This window comes from Pygocentrus nattereri, chromosome 7 (genome assembly GCF_015220715.1).
Source record: "Pygocentrus nattereri isolate fPygNat1 chromosome 7, fPygNat1.pri, whole genome shotgun sequence".
Lineage (NCBI taxonomy): Eukaryota > Metazoa > Chordata > Actinopteri > Characiformes > Serrasalmidae > Pygocentrus > Pygocentrus nattereri.
In genome coordinates this window covers 23,330,742-23,345,102 of record NC_051217.1, presented here as the reverse complement: position 1 = coordinate 23,345,102, position 14,361 = coordinate 23,330,742, and the positions used below count along the sequence as shown (strand labels likewise).

The window sequence follows — 14,361 nt, the reverse complement described above, 5'->3', positions numbered from 1 at the left end:
ACGCAGCGAACCTCATAACTACTGAACCGAACCCCATAATTTCTGAACCAAACCTACTGAACTGAACCCCATAATAACTAAACCGAACCCCATAACTAATGAACCGAACCCTATAACTTCTGAACTGAACCCCATAATTACTGAACCAAACCTCATAGCTTCTGAACTGAACCAAACCCCATAACTACTGTACCAAACCTCATAACTACTGAACTGAACACCACAATTCTTGAAATGGACCCCACAGTGAAGTGAACACAATTACGACTGAACCTCATAACCACTCAACTGAACGCCATCACTACTGAATCCAAACCCCACAATCACTTACTAAGCCTTATACCCACTGAACAACTACTGATCTGAACCTCATAACTACTGAAGCCAGTAACTATTACTCCATCCTTGCGCTGTGAGAAGACAACTCAACTTAGCCATCACTAAGAAACGGATACAGTCAAATCAAATAAAGAAGCTGCTAGTGTTCTTAAAACAATGGACTGACCCCTCCAGAGTCCAGATCTCAACATCACTGAATGAATCACGGAAAATACAATCAACTGAACTTTAGATGTCTGAAAAAATATCCTTGCAGGTTTCTTTGAGAAACTGACAGTGCGCCTGAGAGTGGACACACTACTGGAAAATTTACATTATATAAAAAATAGATTATATTTAGTTGTTGAGGTTTAGGTGTAATTTTCTGTGATGCATACGCTCATCGGCCACTTTATTTACTTTATGCTAGTAAAAGGTTGGACCCCTTTTGCCTTCAGAACTGCCTTAATTCTTCATGGCACACTTTCAACAAGGTGTTGGAAACGTTCCTCAGAGATTTTGGTTGGTTATTTGAGTTACTGTTGCCTTTCTATCATCTTGAACCAGTCTGGCCATTCTCCTCTGACTTCTCACATCAACAAGGCATTTTCATCCACACAACTGCTGCTCACTGGATATTTTCTCTTTTTTGGACCATTTTCTGTAAACCCTAGAGATGGTTTTGCGTGAAAATCCCAGTAGATCAGCAGTTTCTGAAATACTCAGACCAGCACCAGACCTGGCACCAACAACCATGCCACGTTCAAAGTCACTTAAATCCCCTTTCTTCCCCATTCTGATGCTTGGTCTGCGCTTCAACAAGTTGTCTTGACCACCTCTACTAGGGGCTTGGGTTTATACACCTGTGGCCATGGAAGTGATTGGAACGCCTGAATTCAAGGATTTGGATGGGTGACTGAATACTTTTGGCAATATAGTGTATATCACTATATGTCGGAAGAAAACTTCATATCTCCATTTTTGACATTTTTCAGTTTTGACCTCATTTGCCCAATGTGTTTTGTGTAAATTTCATGATGAATAGATCAAAAGAAACGGCCCAAAATGACTTGGAAAAAATTCTGGTTCCATTGACTTCCATTAACAACAGAGCAGGTTTTTTCCTTCTCCTGTAAAGTTACCGTTTCGGAGATGTGAGGTTTTATAAACTGTTCTTCGCTGCAGGCTGTGAATGGAGTCAAATGTTTATGGAGAGCTGTGTTGGAGAACAGCTGATTTGGATGGACAGACAGCTGGTGGAACTGCTCTCTAATGGGGGCCATTTTACTGCCGCAGTGTCCAGCAGTGGCCAGCAACCTGCTCACAATGTAACCATGGAAACGCTCCACAATGAACACTGTAATGGGCAGCGAACAGGGAGTTCCTCAGACAGGATTTCATTTCTCTGTTCTAGTTTTTCCTTTTTTTTTTTCCCTCCTATTCTATTAATTCTGTACTCAATTCCTTCCTTCCCTCTTTTTCCTTTCTTCTTGCTTCTTTCCTGCCATCATTCTATTATCTTTCCTTACTTCTTTATTTCCTTCTTCTTCTTCCTTCCTTCCTTTATCCTTTAGTTCCTTCTTTTTCTTCTTCTCTTATTCCATCACTCTGTTATTCTTTTCTTTACTTGTTTCTTTCTTCCTCTCTTCCCTTCCTTCATTTTATTGTCTCTACCCCTTTCCTGTCTTCTCTTTTCTTCCACCATTCTTTTATTGCTTTCCTTTCTTATTTTTCTTCTTCTTCTTTCCCTTCATCACTCCAATTTCTGCTCTTAGATCGGTTTACATTACTTTCCATCTTTTTATCAGTCTACTAGTCAATGTGCATATATACACACACACACACACACACACACACAAACATTGTGTATAACATTCTGACACTTATTGTCCATTTTATCAGCTCCACTTACTGTATAGGTGCACTTTGTAGTTCTACAGTTACAGACTGTAGTCCATCTGTTTCTCTGATACTTTGTTACCCCCTTTTACCCTGTTCTACAGTGGTCAGGACCCCCATGGACCCTCACAGAGCAGGTACTATTGGATGGTGGGTCATTCTCAGCACTGCAGTAACACTGACGTGGTGGCAGTGTGTTAGTGTGTGCTGTGCTGGTCTGAGTGGATCAGACACAGCAGTGCTACTGGAGTTTTTAAACACCTCAGTGTCACTGCTGGACTGAGAATAGTCCACCAACCAAAAATATCCAGCCGAAAGCATCCTGTGGGCAGTGTCCTGTGACCAATGATGAAGGACTAGGATGAACAACACAAACTGTGCAACAGCAGATGAGCTGTCATCTCTGACTTTACATCTACAAGGTGGTCTGACAAGGTAATAGAGTGGACAGTAAGTGGACACAGTGTTTAAAAGCTCCAGCAGCTCTACTGTGTCTGATCCACTCAGACCAGCACAACACACACTAACATACCACCACCACGTGAGTGTCACTGCAGTGCTGAGAATTATAGTACCTGCTCTGTGGGGGTCCTGACCACTGAAGCACAGTGTAACAAAGTATCAGAGAAACAGATGGACTACAGTCTGTAACTGTAGAACTACAAAGTGCTCCTATACAGTAAGTGGAGCTGATAAAATGGACAACGAGCACAGAAATAATGTTATGCCTTTCTTTATCCTTTACTCTCTCTTTCTCTCTCCTTTTCATGCACACTTTCTTTCCCACTTTTGTTTCTCTCTCTCTCTCTCTCTCTCTCTCTCTCTCTCTCTCTCTCTCTCTCTGTTCTTCTTGTTTCCTGCCTTTAAGGAGAGTAATGTTCTGCCAGAGGACGAATGGCTGATGCAATTTGCTCTGAGCAATCACTCTCCCTCCCTCCCTCCCTCCCTCCCCCCCATCTGTTTCAGGCTGATTGTAACACTCTGTTATGTAACATGCAGTGACTAAGATTATTAAGAAGGTCCTTCTGTTAATTAGAAAAACCAGCCAATATAGAAATTACTACAGAGAGAGGGAGAGAAAGAGTTAAGAAAGAGTTTGAGAGAGATAGGAGAGGTAGGAAGACTGTGAGAGAAAAGGAACAAGAGAGGTAGGAAAAGAGAAAGAGCAATGTAAAAAGAGAGTAAAGCCCAGTCCCATTTCTTACTTTTACCCCTACCCCTTGTTTTTGAGTGTCACCCTAACCCCTTAAGTGAGTTACAGTGTAATGGTTGAAATCTTCCCTCTGAAATGAGACCCTCAAATAAAAGCTGTCACTTCATTAACAGCTACTAGCGCTGCTCTGTAGGTGACCCTGCCCGTCTGCAGTGACAGCAGAGGAGGGGAAAGTTCTGCTCCTTACTGCTGGGCTTTGGTTACATTTAGGGAATCATATTAGGCCTGTAGAGATAGAGTGTGGATAGGTGATATGAAGTTGATATGAAGAGTGTGGGTAGGTGATATGAAGCTGAAGTCGACTGTCCACCAGCTTTGCGTTCAGATTTTCCCATTCCACCTTAAATGATGCTGCAGTTCTGATGCCTGAGGGGCCAGAATGCAACTGTTGCACCATTTAGGGTGGAATGGACCATAAAACACTGAAACAGCATAAGATAACACAGTGGTCATTGTTTTTGGTGTCTTGTGCTCGATCTAGCTTGTTTTTTTATCATAACACACTGTTTGGAGTCGCTTAAAAAAAACCCCACTTTGAAGGGTCATGTAGCCCAAACACCACATCCTATCCTTCTACCTCATCAAAAATCAGGGCAGCCTAACCCTTGATGTTAACGTGCAAAGCAGAGGGGTAGGGCTAAGTAGTAGGGGCGAAGGGTGAAAGGGGATTGGGCCCAAGAGTGAGAGAGAAAGATACAGAGAGAGAGAGAGAAACACAGAGAGGGAAAGAGAGAGAGACAGAGAGGGAGAGAGAGACACAGACACAAAGAAAGAGACACAGAGAGAGAGATAGAGAAAGAGAGAGAGATAGAGACAAAGAGACAGAGAGAGAGAGAGAAACAGAGAAAGAGAGGGGGAAAGAGAGAGAGTGAGAGAGAGAACACACAGAGAAAGAAAGAAAGAAAGAAAGAAAGAGAGAGAGAGAGAGAACCAAGAGAGAGAGGACAGAGAGAGAGAACAGACTGAGAGAGACCGAGGGAAAGACAGAGGGAAAGAGAGAGAGAGCGAGAGAGAGAGAGAGAGAGAGAGAGAGAGAGAGAGAGAGAGAGAGAGAGCGAGCGAGCGAGCGAGCGAGCGAGAGAGAGCAAGGGCGAGAGAGAGACACACACACAGAGAGAGACACAGAGAGAGAGCGTGAGAGAGCAAGAGAGAACAAGAGACAAGAGAGAGAGAGAGAGAGAGACAGAGCAAGAGAGTTGAGAAAGAGAAAGAGAGCAAGAGACAAGAGAGAGAGCAAGAAACAAGAGAGCAAGAGACAAGAGAGAGAGCAAGAGAGTTGAGAGAGAGAGAGAGAGAGACAGAGCAAGAGAGTTGAGAAAGAGAGCGAGGGAGAGAAAGAGACAAGAGAGAGCAAGAGATGAGAGAGCGAGACAGAGAGAGAGAGAGCGCAAGAGACGAGAGAGTGAGAGAGAGACAGACAAACAAGGGGAAAAGACAGAGAGGGGACAGAGTTGCGATAGAGAGACATTGAAGGGAGGGAGACAAAACAGACAGAGGAGAGACAGAGATTTAGGAAGGGAGAGAGAGAGAGAGAGAGAGAGAGAGAGAGAGAGAGAGAGATAGATAGATAGATAGATAGATAGATAGATAGATAGATAGATAGATAGAGAGAGAGAGAACAGTATGTATTAGAGTTAAAATCCCTAGTTTGTTTGGTGTTCTGGTGTTTGTACCTGGATCAGTGTCCGTAATGAGTCCACATAAGACTGTTCAGTGTCCAGCAGAGTCATAATCACATGTCTTCTCATATCCTACAGAGAAACACAACAGAGACATCAGAAACACTTCAAACACTTTCTCACACACACACACACACACACACTTTTTATGAGGACTTCCACTGATTTCTATTGATTTTTACATTACTGTAGCCATATAATACCACACCTACACTTAAACCTAACCCTAACCTCAGTATCCTAAAGACAGGTTTTCTGCTCTTTTAGTGGTTCCAAAAAAATAAAAGCTTAATTTGTGGTGAAAACCATGCATACTCAAGTGAAGACGAGCACAACATCCTCACTTGTGCACAACTGTCATGTTGTACCAGCATTGTGAGGATGTGTGGTCCTCACAAGTACAGCAAAACAAGTACTACACACACCTGAAATAATTTCCATATTAGAGAGTATCCAAACATTAAGAGTTCCTTTCACTGGAACTAAGGGGCCGAGACAAACTCCTGAAAAACAACCCCACACCATAATCCCCCCTCCACCAAACTTTACACTTGGCACAATGCCAGAATGTAACTGCTGTACCATTTAAGGTGGAACGGGACAAGAAGCTGGCGAATGAGACGCGACTTCAGTTTTGTGACTTAGTGTTTGACAGTTTCTCCCTGCAGATTAAACGTAAAAATCCATTAGCCTCCAAATTATCGATGTTTGTCTTAAATCTCTCTCTTTGCCATTTCGTTAGCTACTAACTAGGCGAGATTGTTGGCTGTGTTGCTATGGTGACCAGCAGTCTGCGCTTTTCAGGGTTAAACAGTGAATCAGCAGTTCTACATTAACTCCAGTGTTTAAGACCATTTACTGTTAAACTGCGTTGAACGATCAGCAGAGCTTTATTTTACTGTAAAGGAGGATTATTTTATTATTACTTACTAATCTAATTCAGCTGTGAAGCCACAACAGGACAGTAAAAGAGCCATGTGTTGCCGCGCCCTGATATAGATGATGGCTATTTGACCAATGTCCTGCTTGTTTCAACACTCAGCATGTGGCACATTATGAAGCGTAATATATGACACTTTAGACCCCCAGTGTCAGCAGCTGAGGTGTTATATCGAGCAATAATGGGTGGAAAAAACTCACTTTCACAACAAAAACACTTGGTGTCCTCAGTTGCTAAACCATTCCTAAACGTTGTTAAAGGAAAGGTGATGTAACACAGAGATAATCATGGTCCTGTTCCACATTTTTTGGAACATGTCCAGGTTTTTATTTACATCTTAAATGCTGCACTGTCCCAACTTTTTTGGAACTGGAGTTGTACAACTATAAAACAAACATGACTACTTTAGTGCGCATTAAAGCTAAAGGTGCCACACGTTCCAACAATCGTCCAACTTGACCGGCAACCGTTATCGGCCTGGTCTCCTCGGTATCAGAGGAGTGAATACATATGGAGAACAGGAGGCAGAGAGACGGGATGAGAGACGGGAACTTTATCACGCATAGCCGCACGCACACGTACGCTACAAATAAACAAATCCATATATTTCTACAGATATGGGCAAACACTGTCCATCACAGCCTGAAGCACGCAGTCATGTTGGCACACATCATAAACACAAACTCACAAACACGCACACACTGTAATGATGCGAACGGCTCTAATCAAAATAAGCGCTTCCTGTTTACTCGGCCATATCTGCGCTCAGAGCCAAATATGTGGCTGCTTCCTAAAAACGAGGAGTGTTTCACAACAGGCCTCAGAGTGGTGCAACTGCAGGGGGCGCCAGAGAGAGACATCCACATATATAGCACTGTGCAAAATGTTTTGAGCAGCTAAGAAAACTGTTTGAAGCCATTTATTTAAGCAGTTAGAGTGATTTTGACAGCATGAACACTATATAACAATAGAAAAAATACGCATAAACACAAATACAGTGAAACCTATCAGGAATCTGCTGTTTTCAGTAACGTTATGAATATGTAGGTTAGAAAAACACTGGATTCAACAGAATAATGGACTGATTAGATAAAGTAGGCACAGAATGGTATCTGTAAATACTGGAGTTTTGGAGTAGCAGAACAATCAGAATGGACTGTTTATTTGTGTACTTGCAATTATTCTAATACCAGTGAGTCAAACGTATGTTTAGCACAGATAAAAAGCTTAATATATGATTTTCTCAAATGCCAAACACTTTCATACAGAACTGTATGTAGAGGGGATAAGTTGGCTACAAGTTCAGGGATTCCCTCAGGAGTATGTGCTTCCCATTTGGAGTTAAAGCTATGGAGTTTTCTAGTGGTCACCTTGTGGTACAGTTACAGACTGTAGTCCATCTGTTTCTCTGAAACCTTGTGGCCCTGTTCTTCAGTGGTCAGGACCCCTAAGGACCCTCACAGAGCAGGTACTATTTGGGTGGTGGATCAATCTCAGCACTGCAGTAACACTGACGTAGTGGTGATATGTTAGTGTGTGTCGTGCTGGTATGAGTGGATCAGCAGTGCTTCTGGAGTTTTTAAACACTGTGTCCACTCACTGTCCACTCTATTAGACACTCCTACCTTGTCAGTCCACCTTGTAGATGTAAAGTCAGAGACGATAGCTCATCTGCTGCTGCACAGTTTGTGTTGGTCATCCTCTAGTCCATCAGTGGTCACAGGACACTGTTGGCTGGGTATTTCTGGTTGGTGGACTATTCTCGGTCCAGCAGTGACACTGAGGTGTTTAAAATTCCAGCAGGACTGCTGTGTCTGATCCACTCAGACCAGCGCAACACACACCACACTAACACCACCACCACTATGTCAGTGTTACTGCAGTGCTGAGAATCTTAAATCTTAAATCTAGTCAATAAATGAATATTTCTCCTGTTGAGATTGTTGTAAACTCAATTTAAGGTTGTTTAACTTTTTACATTGTTTTTCCTTATTTTAAGGAATTTTATTAAGTAAATTGTTCTCACTGTACTGGAAGCTACTGTAGTTTTGCTTATTTAAAAAATGTTCTTGAAACCAGCAAAATTATCCATCAGCACAGCGAAATAATTTTACTTGATAAAATGACCTTAAACAGGTAAAAATGTCTAGAAATAAGCTAGATAATCGTATAATAAGTGCACAGCCACCTCAAAACGGGAAAATTAGACAAATCGACTAGAATTAAGATCATTTCACTTGATGAAATACTATTGTTTACATTGCATATGCATAACAAAATTAACTTAAAATAAAAAACACCATGAGATATATTAAGAAATATTAACATACGCTATATTGCCATAAGTATTTGCTTGTCTGGTGTCACATGCACATGAACTTGAGTGACATCCCATTCTTAATCCATAGGGTTTAATATGATGCCAGCCCACCCTTTGCAGCTATAACAGCTTAAACTCTTCTGAGAAGGTTTTCCACAAGTGTTAGGAGTGTGTTTATGGGAATTTTTTACTGTTCTTCCAGAAGTGCATTTGTGAGGTCAGACACTGATGTTGGACGAGAAGGCCTGGCTCACAGTCTCCGCTCTCTAATTCATCCCAATGGTGTTCTATCAGGTTGAGGTCAGGATTCTGTGCAGGCCAGTCAAGTTCTTCCACACAAAACTGGCTCATCCATGTCTTTATGGACCTGCTTTGTGCACTGGTGCGCAGTCATGTTGGAACAGGAAGAGGCCGTCCCCGTAACGATTGCATGATGAGGGGAAAAAAAACCCCACACTTTCTACACGTAAAAGCAGCACAGGAGTTCTCACTTTCTCTCTGCTGTCTTTGAATGAACTTTGCTCTTTCCTTGTTCAGTTCGTATCTGGCAGCACTGTGTGCTTCATCACCCTTCTACAGTCCTACAGGCTCTGTTCTCAACCATTTGACTCAGTGCTTGGATCACCAGGCCTTAAAAATCCCACCAGCCCTCAGAGAGCCTCGGCAGCTCGGCTGTAGGCGGACGTATTGAGTCACGGAGCTTTGAGTCACAGTGAAAAAGACGCAGGTTAATCTGCCATATGGATGCTCAGTAATCAGACCCTGCTGAGAGCCACGCTGAGAAACGTTCAGAGCCATTTCAGACTCAGACGCTCTGCCCACCGGGAGCCCATTTTGATATTTATTACAGGCTAAGACAGTCACAGCCAACAGAATTTGGTCAGTTGCACTGACAGTGAGATTCCTGCTATGTGCACTCTGACACCAATGTGTCTCTTGGAGGAAGATAAACACACTTGACTGAAAACAGAGTCCTGTAAGTTCTAGATATTAACCAGGTAAGTGTAAAGTACAAACTTCGAAGTACTAAACAATTATAATAACATGGTTTCAAGACAGAAACTTGTAACTGAATTACACCAAGATGACCAACAGGCCCTAGATATTTTGAAAATACCTGTTACCCTTTACATTGTGTGTAATTTTTCATAAAGAATAGCCCAAAATGACTTGGAAAAATCTGGTTCTATTAAAAGTAAAGGATGTTTTTGACTTCTCCTGTAAAGTTAACATTTTGGAGATATGAGGCTTTCTTCTGACAACAGCAATAAGTTACAAAAACTAAAATACACTGATACGACGAACAGGTTCCAGATATTAAGCTGATTAATGACAGGTAAGGTAAAATAGCTCATACATATATGAATTAAGGTGGTAAACATTCACAAAATTTCAATGTAATGCGACACATTTAAGCAAGAGAGCAAATCAGAAAGACCTCCAAGTAGCAGATGAGTTAGATATCGCTGTTGTTGGAAGAAAACCTTGCATCTTCATTTTTGTTGTTTTTCAGTTTGTTCCATAATTTGAAAAGCAGTACAGATTTACTGTCCTCTGAAAAGAACCAAACACACAGCCATTAATGTCTAAATAGCTGGCAACACAAATGAGTCCACCTCACAGTGAACGTGTCCAAATTGTGCTCAAAGTGTCAATATTTGGTGTGCCCACCATTATTATCTAGCACTGCCTGAACCCTCTTGGGCATGGAATTCACCAGAGCTGCACATGTTGCTACTGGAATCCTCTTCCACTCCTCCATGATGATGTCATGGAGCTGGTGGATGTTAGACACCTTGCGCTCATCCTCCTTCCACTTGAGGATGCCCCACAGGTTCTCAATTGGGTTTAGGTCTGGAGACATTCTTGGCCTGTCCATCAATTTTACCTTCAGCAAGACAGTTGTTATCTTGGAGGTGTGTTTGTGGTCATTATAGTGTTGGAAAACTGCAATGCGGTGCAGTTTCTGAAGGGAGGGGATTATGCTCTGCTTCTGAATGTCACATTACATGTTGGAATTCATGTTTCCCCTCAATGAACCGCAGCTCCCCAGTGCTGGCAGCACTCATGCAGCTCCAGACCCTGATGCTCCCACCACCATGCTTGACTGTACGCAAGAGACAGTTGTCTTGGTGCTCCTCACCAGGGTGCCACCACACATGCTGGACACCATTTGAGCCAATCAAGTTTATCTTGGTCTCGTCAGACCTCAGGACGTGGTTCCAGTAATCCATGTTCTTGGACCACTTGTCTTCAGCAAACTGTTTGCCGGCTTTCTTGTGCGTCAGCTTCAGCAGAGGCTTCCTTCTGGAATGACAGCCATGCAGACCGAGTTGGTGCATTGTGCGGTGTATGGTCTGAGCACTGACAGGCTGACCTCCCACTTCTTCAACCTCTGCAGCAATGCTGGCAGCACATGTGTCTATTTTTTGAAGCCAACCTCTGGACTCAACTTCTTTGGTCGACCCTGGTGGGGCCTGTTCTGAGTGGAACCTGTCCTGGAAAAGCGCTGTATGACCTTGGCCACTGTGCTATAGCTCAGTTTCAGGGTATTAGCAGTCTTCTTATAGCCAAGGCCGTGTTTGTGGAGAGCAAAAATTCTATTTCTCACATCCTCAGAGAGTTCTTTGCCATGAGGTACCATGCTGAATATTCAGTGGTCAGTATGAGCGAATTGTACCTAAAACACCAAATTTAACAGCCCTGCTTCCCATTCACACCTGGAACCTTGTAACTCTAATGAGTCACATGACACCAGGGAGGGACAATGACACAATTAGGCACAATGTGAGGGGTGTACTCACTTTTGTGAGATACTGTATATGAAATAAGGTGGTAAACAAACATCCACCAAATCTGATTGTAGTGCATCACATTTAAGCAGGAAAGGAAGTCACAAACTCCTCCAAGCAGCGGGTAAGTTATACAAACTCTAAAGTACTAAACAATAATAATAACAACATGACGTTCCAAGACAGTCTAACAAAATTACACTGAAATGGCCAACAGGTTCTAGATAATAAATGATAAATTGATAATGATAAATTACATAGGTTAGATAAAATAGCCCATCATTATTTGAAATTACAAAGTGTTAAACAAGCATACACTGTACTCTGGCACACTTAAACAGGAAAGTAAATCACAAACTCCTCCAAGTAGCACTTATATGAAGTAAATGGTAAAAACCCTGTAAAACAACAGTAAGAATCACTGTTTTCGTTTACAGCCCAGATTCAGTTTAATTTATAGGTAATAAACAGGTACATACTGTATAAAACTCATTGTGCTTTATTAATCTACAACCTTTTTACATCACATAACTACTCAATATTATTACACAGTACTGTGGAGTTCATACCATATACCCAGTACACTGTTAGAAATAAAGGTTCTGTGCAGCGACCTTTTTCATTAAGTGACAAACAATGTAAATATTCCCTTGTATCTTTTCATAACCTAATACTTTAAAACAGAACAATAACACCTATGTTGTCAATACAACATAGGAAATATATTTTCAGTGGATTATGGTACAATTATGTTCCTTGACTAAAGGTACTGAGATGTAACCTTGAGGGTTCCACCACCGTGACAAAAGAGGGACTGCCCCAGTGACAGTTTAGTACCTTTATTTCTGAGAGTGTCCGCAGGACTACTTTGTACCACAAACCCAGTCAGACAGATCAGAGTCATTTTATACATTTAATCACAACAGAAAATAATGGTGTTGAATGTTAACTGAACACACACACGAACACACACACGAACACAAACACGAACACACACACAGTCTGTCTTCCTTTAGGCAGTCTTGGCCCGTTTTACCTGAACTCTGGCCTAAATATAGAATGACAACAAAAACATTCCTGACTGGCCCCAGGAGCCTCAGCAGGGGGCAGATATTTGCCGCTGGCAGCCAGACTGAGCGTGTTTGCGCGTCTGTGGCCGTGACAGATGGCTGTGTGTATTTCAGAGCTCGCCCAAAGACACAGAGAGATAACTGTCGCACACTTAAATGTCAAATGACCTTTCAAGGCACATGACTGGAAAGGTTGCTATATTCATACTTATTTATGAAAACAAACTTATTTATCAGCCAAACACCAGAGGATAGCAGTTTAACGCTCAGCACACCATGATGACAATGAGTCTTTTGGTGCAAGAAAAAGTCACTAGATAAAACAAACAAACAAACAAAAAAGATGTTCTGGTCTTAAAGACATTGAGTGATTCAATGGGTTCTTCAAACAGCATTTTGCATTTGCCACTGTGTGATTATTCAAATAGTGATGTGAACAGCACACTCTGATCTAGAAATCTGTTTAAGAAATCTGATAGAGGCTGGATTTTAGCTCAGTAATCAGATTCCTCAGTGCTGTGAACTCTTAAATAAGCGAGCAGCATTGCCGCGAGACGCCGTTAAACACTTTAGGAGTTACGCTGAAACCAAATACATGTCTGAAAAAATCAAAGATTTAAATATTCTTCATCTTCTAGATGATCTATATGGATATTTTCAGGTAAAGTGAAAAAAAAAAATGCAGAAATATGATTACTGTCTGACTCATGTAGACCTGAAGTTTCCCCATTATCTGATTACTCAAGCGCATGTAAACGTGTTAATTGGATTACTGACAAAATCTGATTTTCTGCAGTTTTATTAAGATTATTAAGTGCTTGAAACGCACTGACTGTTTATTGTGAAATAAACTCTTGCCCTTCTAACTGTAAATAAGTTGGCACATCGTCTACAAGGAAATATGGCATTACTCTGCAAGCTGTAGTGCACAATTTTTACTCAATGCAATAAATACAAACATTGAAGAAAAAAAAACCCTAAAATATGCCGTTCTTTGAGGGGTGGGCGTCTGGTTCCCATCACCACCACTGTAAACAGTTCTGAGCCTTCTGAAGTTTCTCTGGAATGATGATGATGAATCCTGGTCCTGGAGGTCTACCACCTTGGAGAGTTCAGATCCAACACCCCTGGCACTAACATTCAGATGCATCTGAAGGCCTTTATTACCTGCCTCAGGTGTGTTAGAGCTGGAGCTAAACTCTGCAGGGTGGTGGGTCTCCAGGACCAGGATACGGCACTCCTGCTCTAGAGCAAAGCACTTCACATCAAACCATTCATTTCCTCACCTCTTAACCATTTTACTATGTAGATTTTCTAAAAATTTGGTGGAATTACCCTTTAATACTGTAACTCTACTAGAACATGTTCAAGAAACGTATAGCAGTGTAGCTCCCGCAAACATGTGATGCCATTTATTGATATAACAATCATAATTCCAGCACAAAGACCAAGACAAGTCTGATGTCCTGAGTTAGCTTTTGCAGTTTTGCACTAGCGTTTCTCTGCTAACTTAGCTTTTAGCAGCAAAAAGCCAGCGATTAGCAATTTTAGAAAGGAAAGAAAGTGACTGGATCTGGATTCGCTTTCTGCATTTGTTCAGAATCTCTAATAGACTTGATTATGTGGTTTATGACACTGTATGACACTGTATTGCTATAAACGTGGACAAACGTACAGACAAAATCAGGCTTCAAGTTAGCTGCGACTGTTTTTAGCTATGCTAATGTACCTCAGTGCATGTTTATAGATGGCAGTGAGTTATACAGTGTCAGGAACCACATAAATCAAGTCTACTAGAGATAGTGAACATCTTCCATGTGGCTTCAGGTTAGCATGTCATAACTTAGACATGCAGTGTTGGATGGAGTATATTGCTGTTGTTGCCTCGTATCTCCAAAATGTTAACTTTACAGGAGAAGAAAAAAACATACATTACTTTTAATGTAAGTCAATGGAACCAGACATCTTTCCACCAAGCCATTTCTGCCCGTTTATTTTGGTCCGTCCTTCATGAAATTTACACACAATATAAAGGCCAACGTGTATTTTCTAATTATGTCAAAAACTGAAAATCGACAAAACTGGAGATACAAGGCTTTGTTCCGACGACAGCGATAAGCTTCCTTTACT

The 14,361-nt window shown here is 41.6% G+C and overlaps 1 protein-coding gene across 3 annotated transcripts in view; it reads right to left on the bottom strand.

Annotated features, from left to right (window-relative positions):
- LOC108431162 (rho guanine nucleotide exchange factor 17) overlaps positions 1 to 14,361 on the bottom strand; it is a 166,692-nt gene that overhangs the window by 33,445 nt on the left and 118,886 nt on the right. For all 3 annotated transcript variants that reach the window (XM_037539779.1, XM_037539780.1, XM_017704145.2), the window contains one exon: positions 5,104 to 5,181. In XM_037539779.1, coding sequence (XP_037395676.1) covers positions 5,104 to 5,181 — 78 coding nt within the window. The remainder of the gene's footprint in view (positions 1 to 5,103; positions 5,182 to 14,361) is intronic.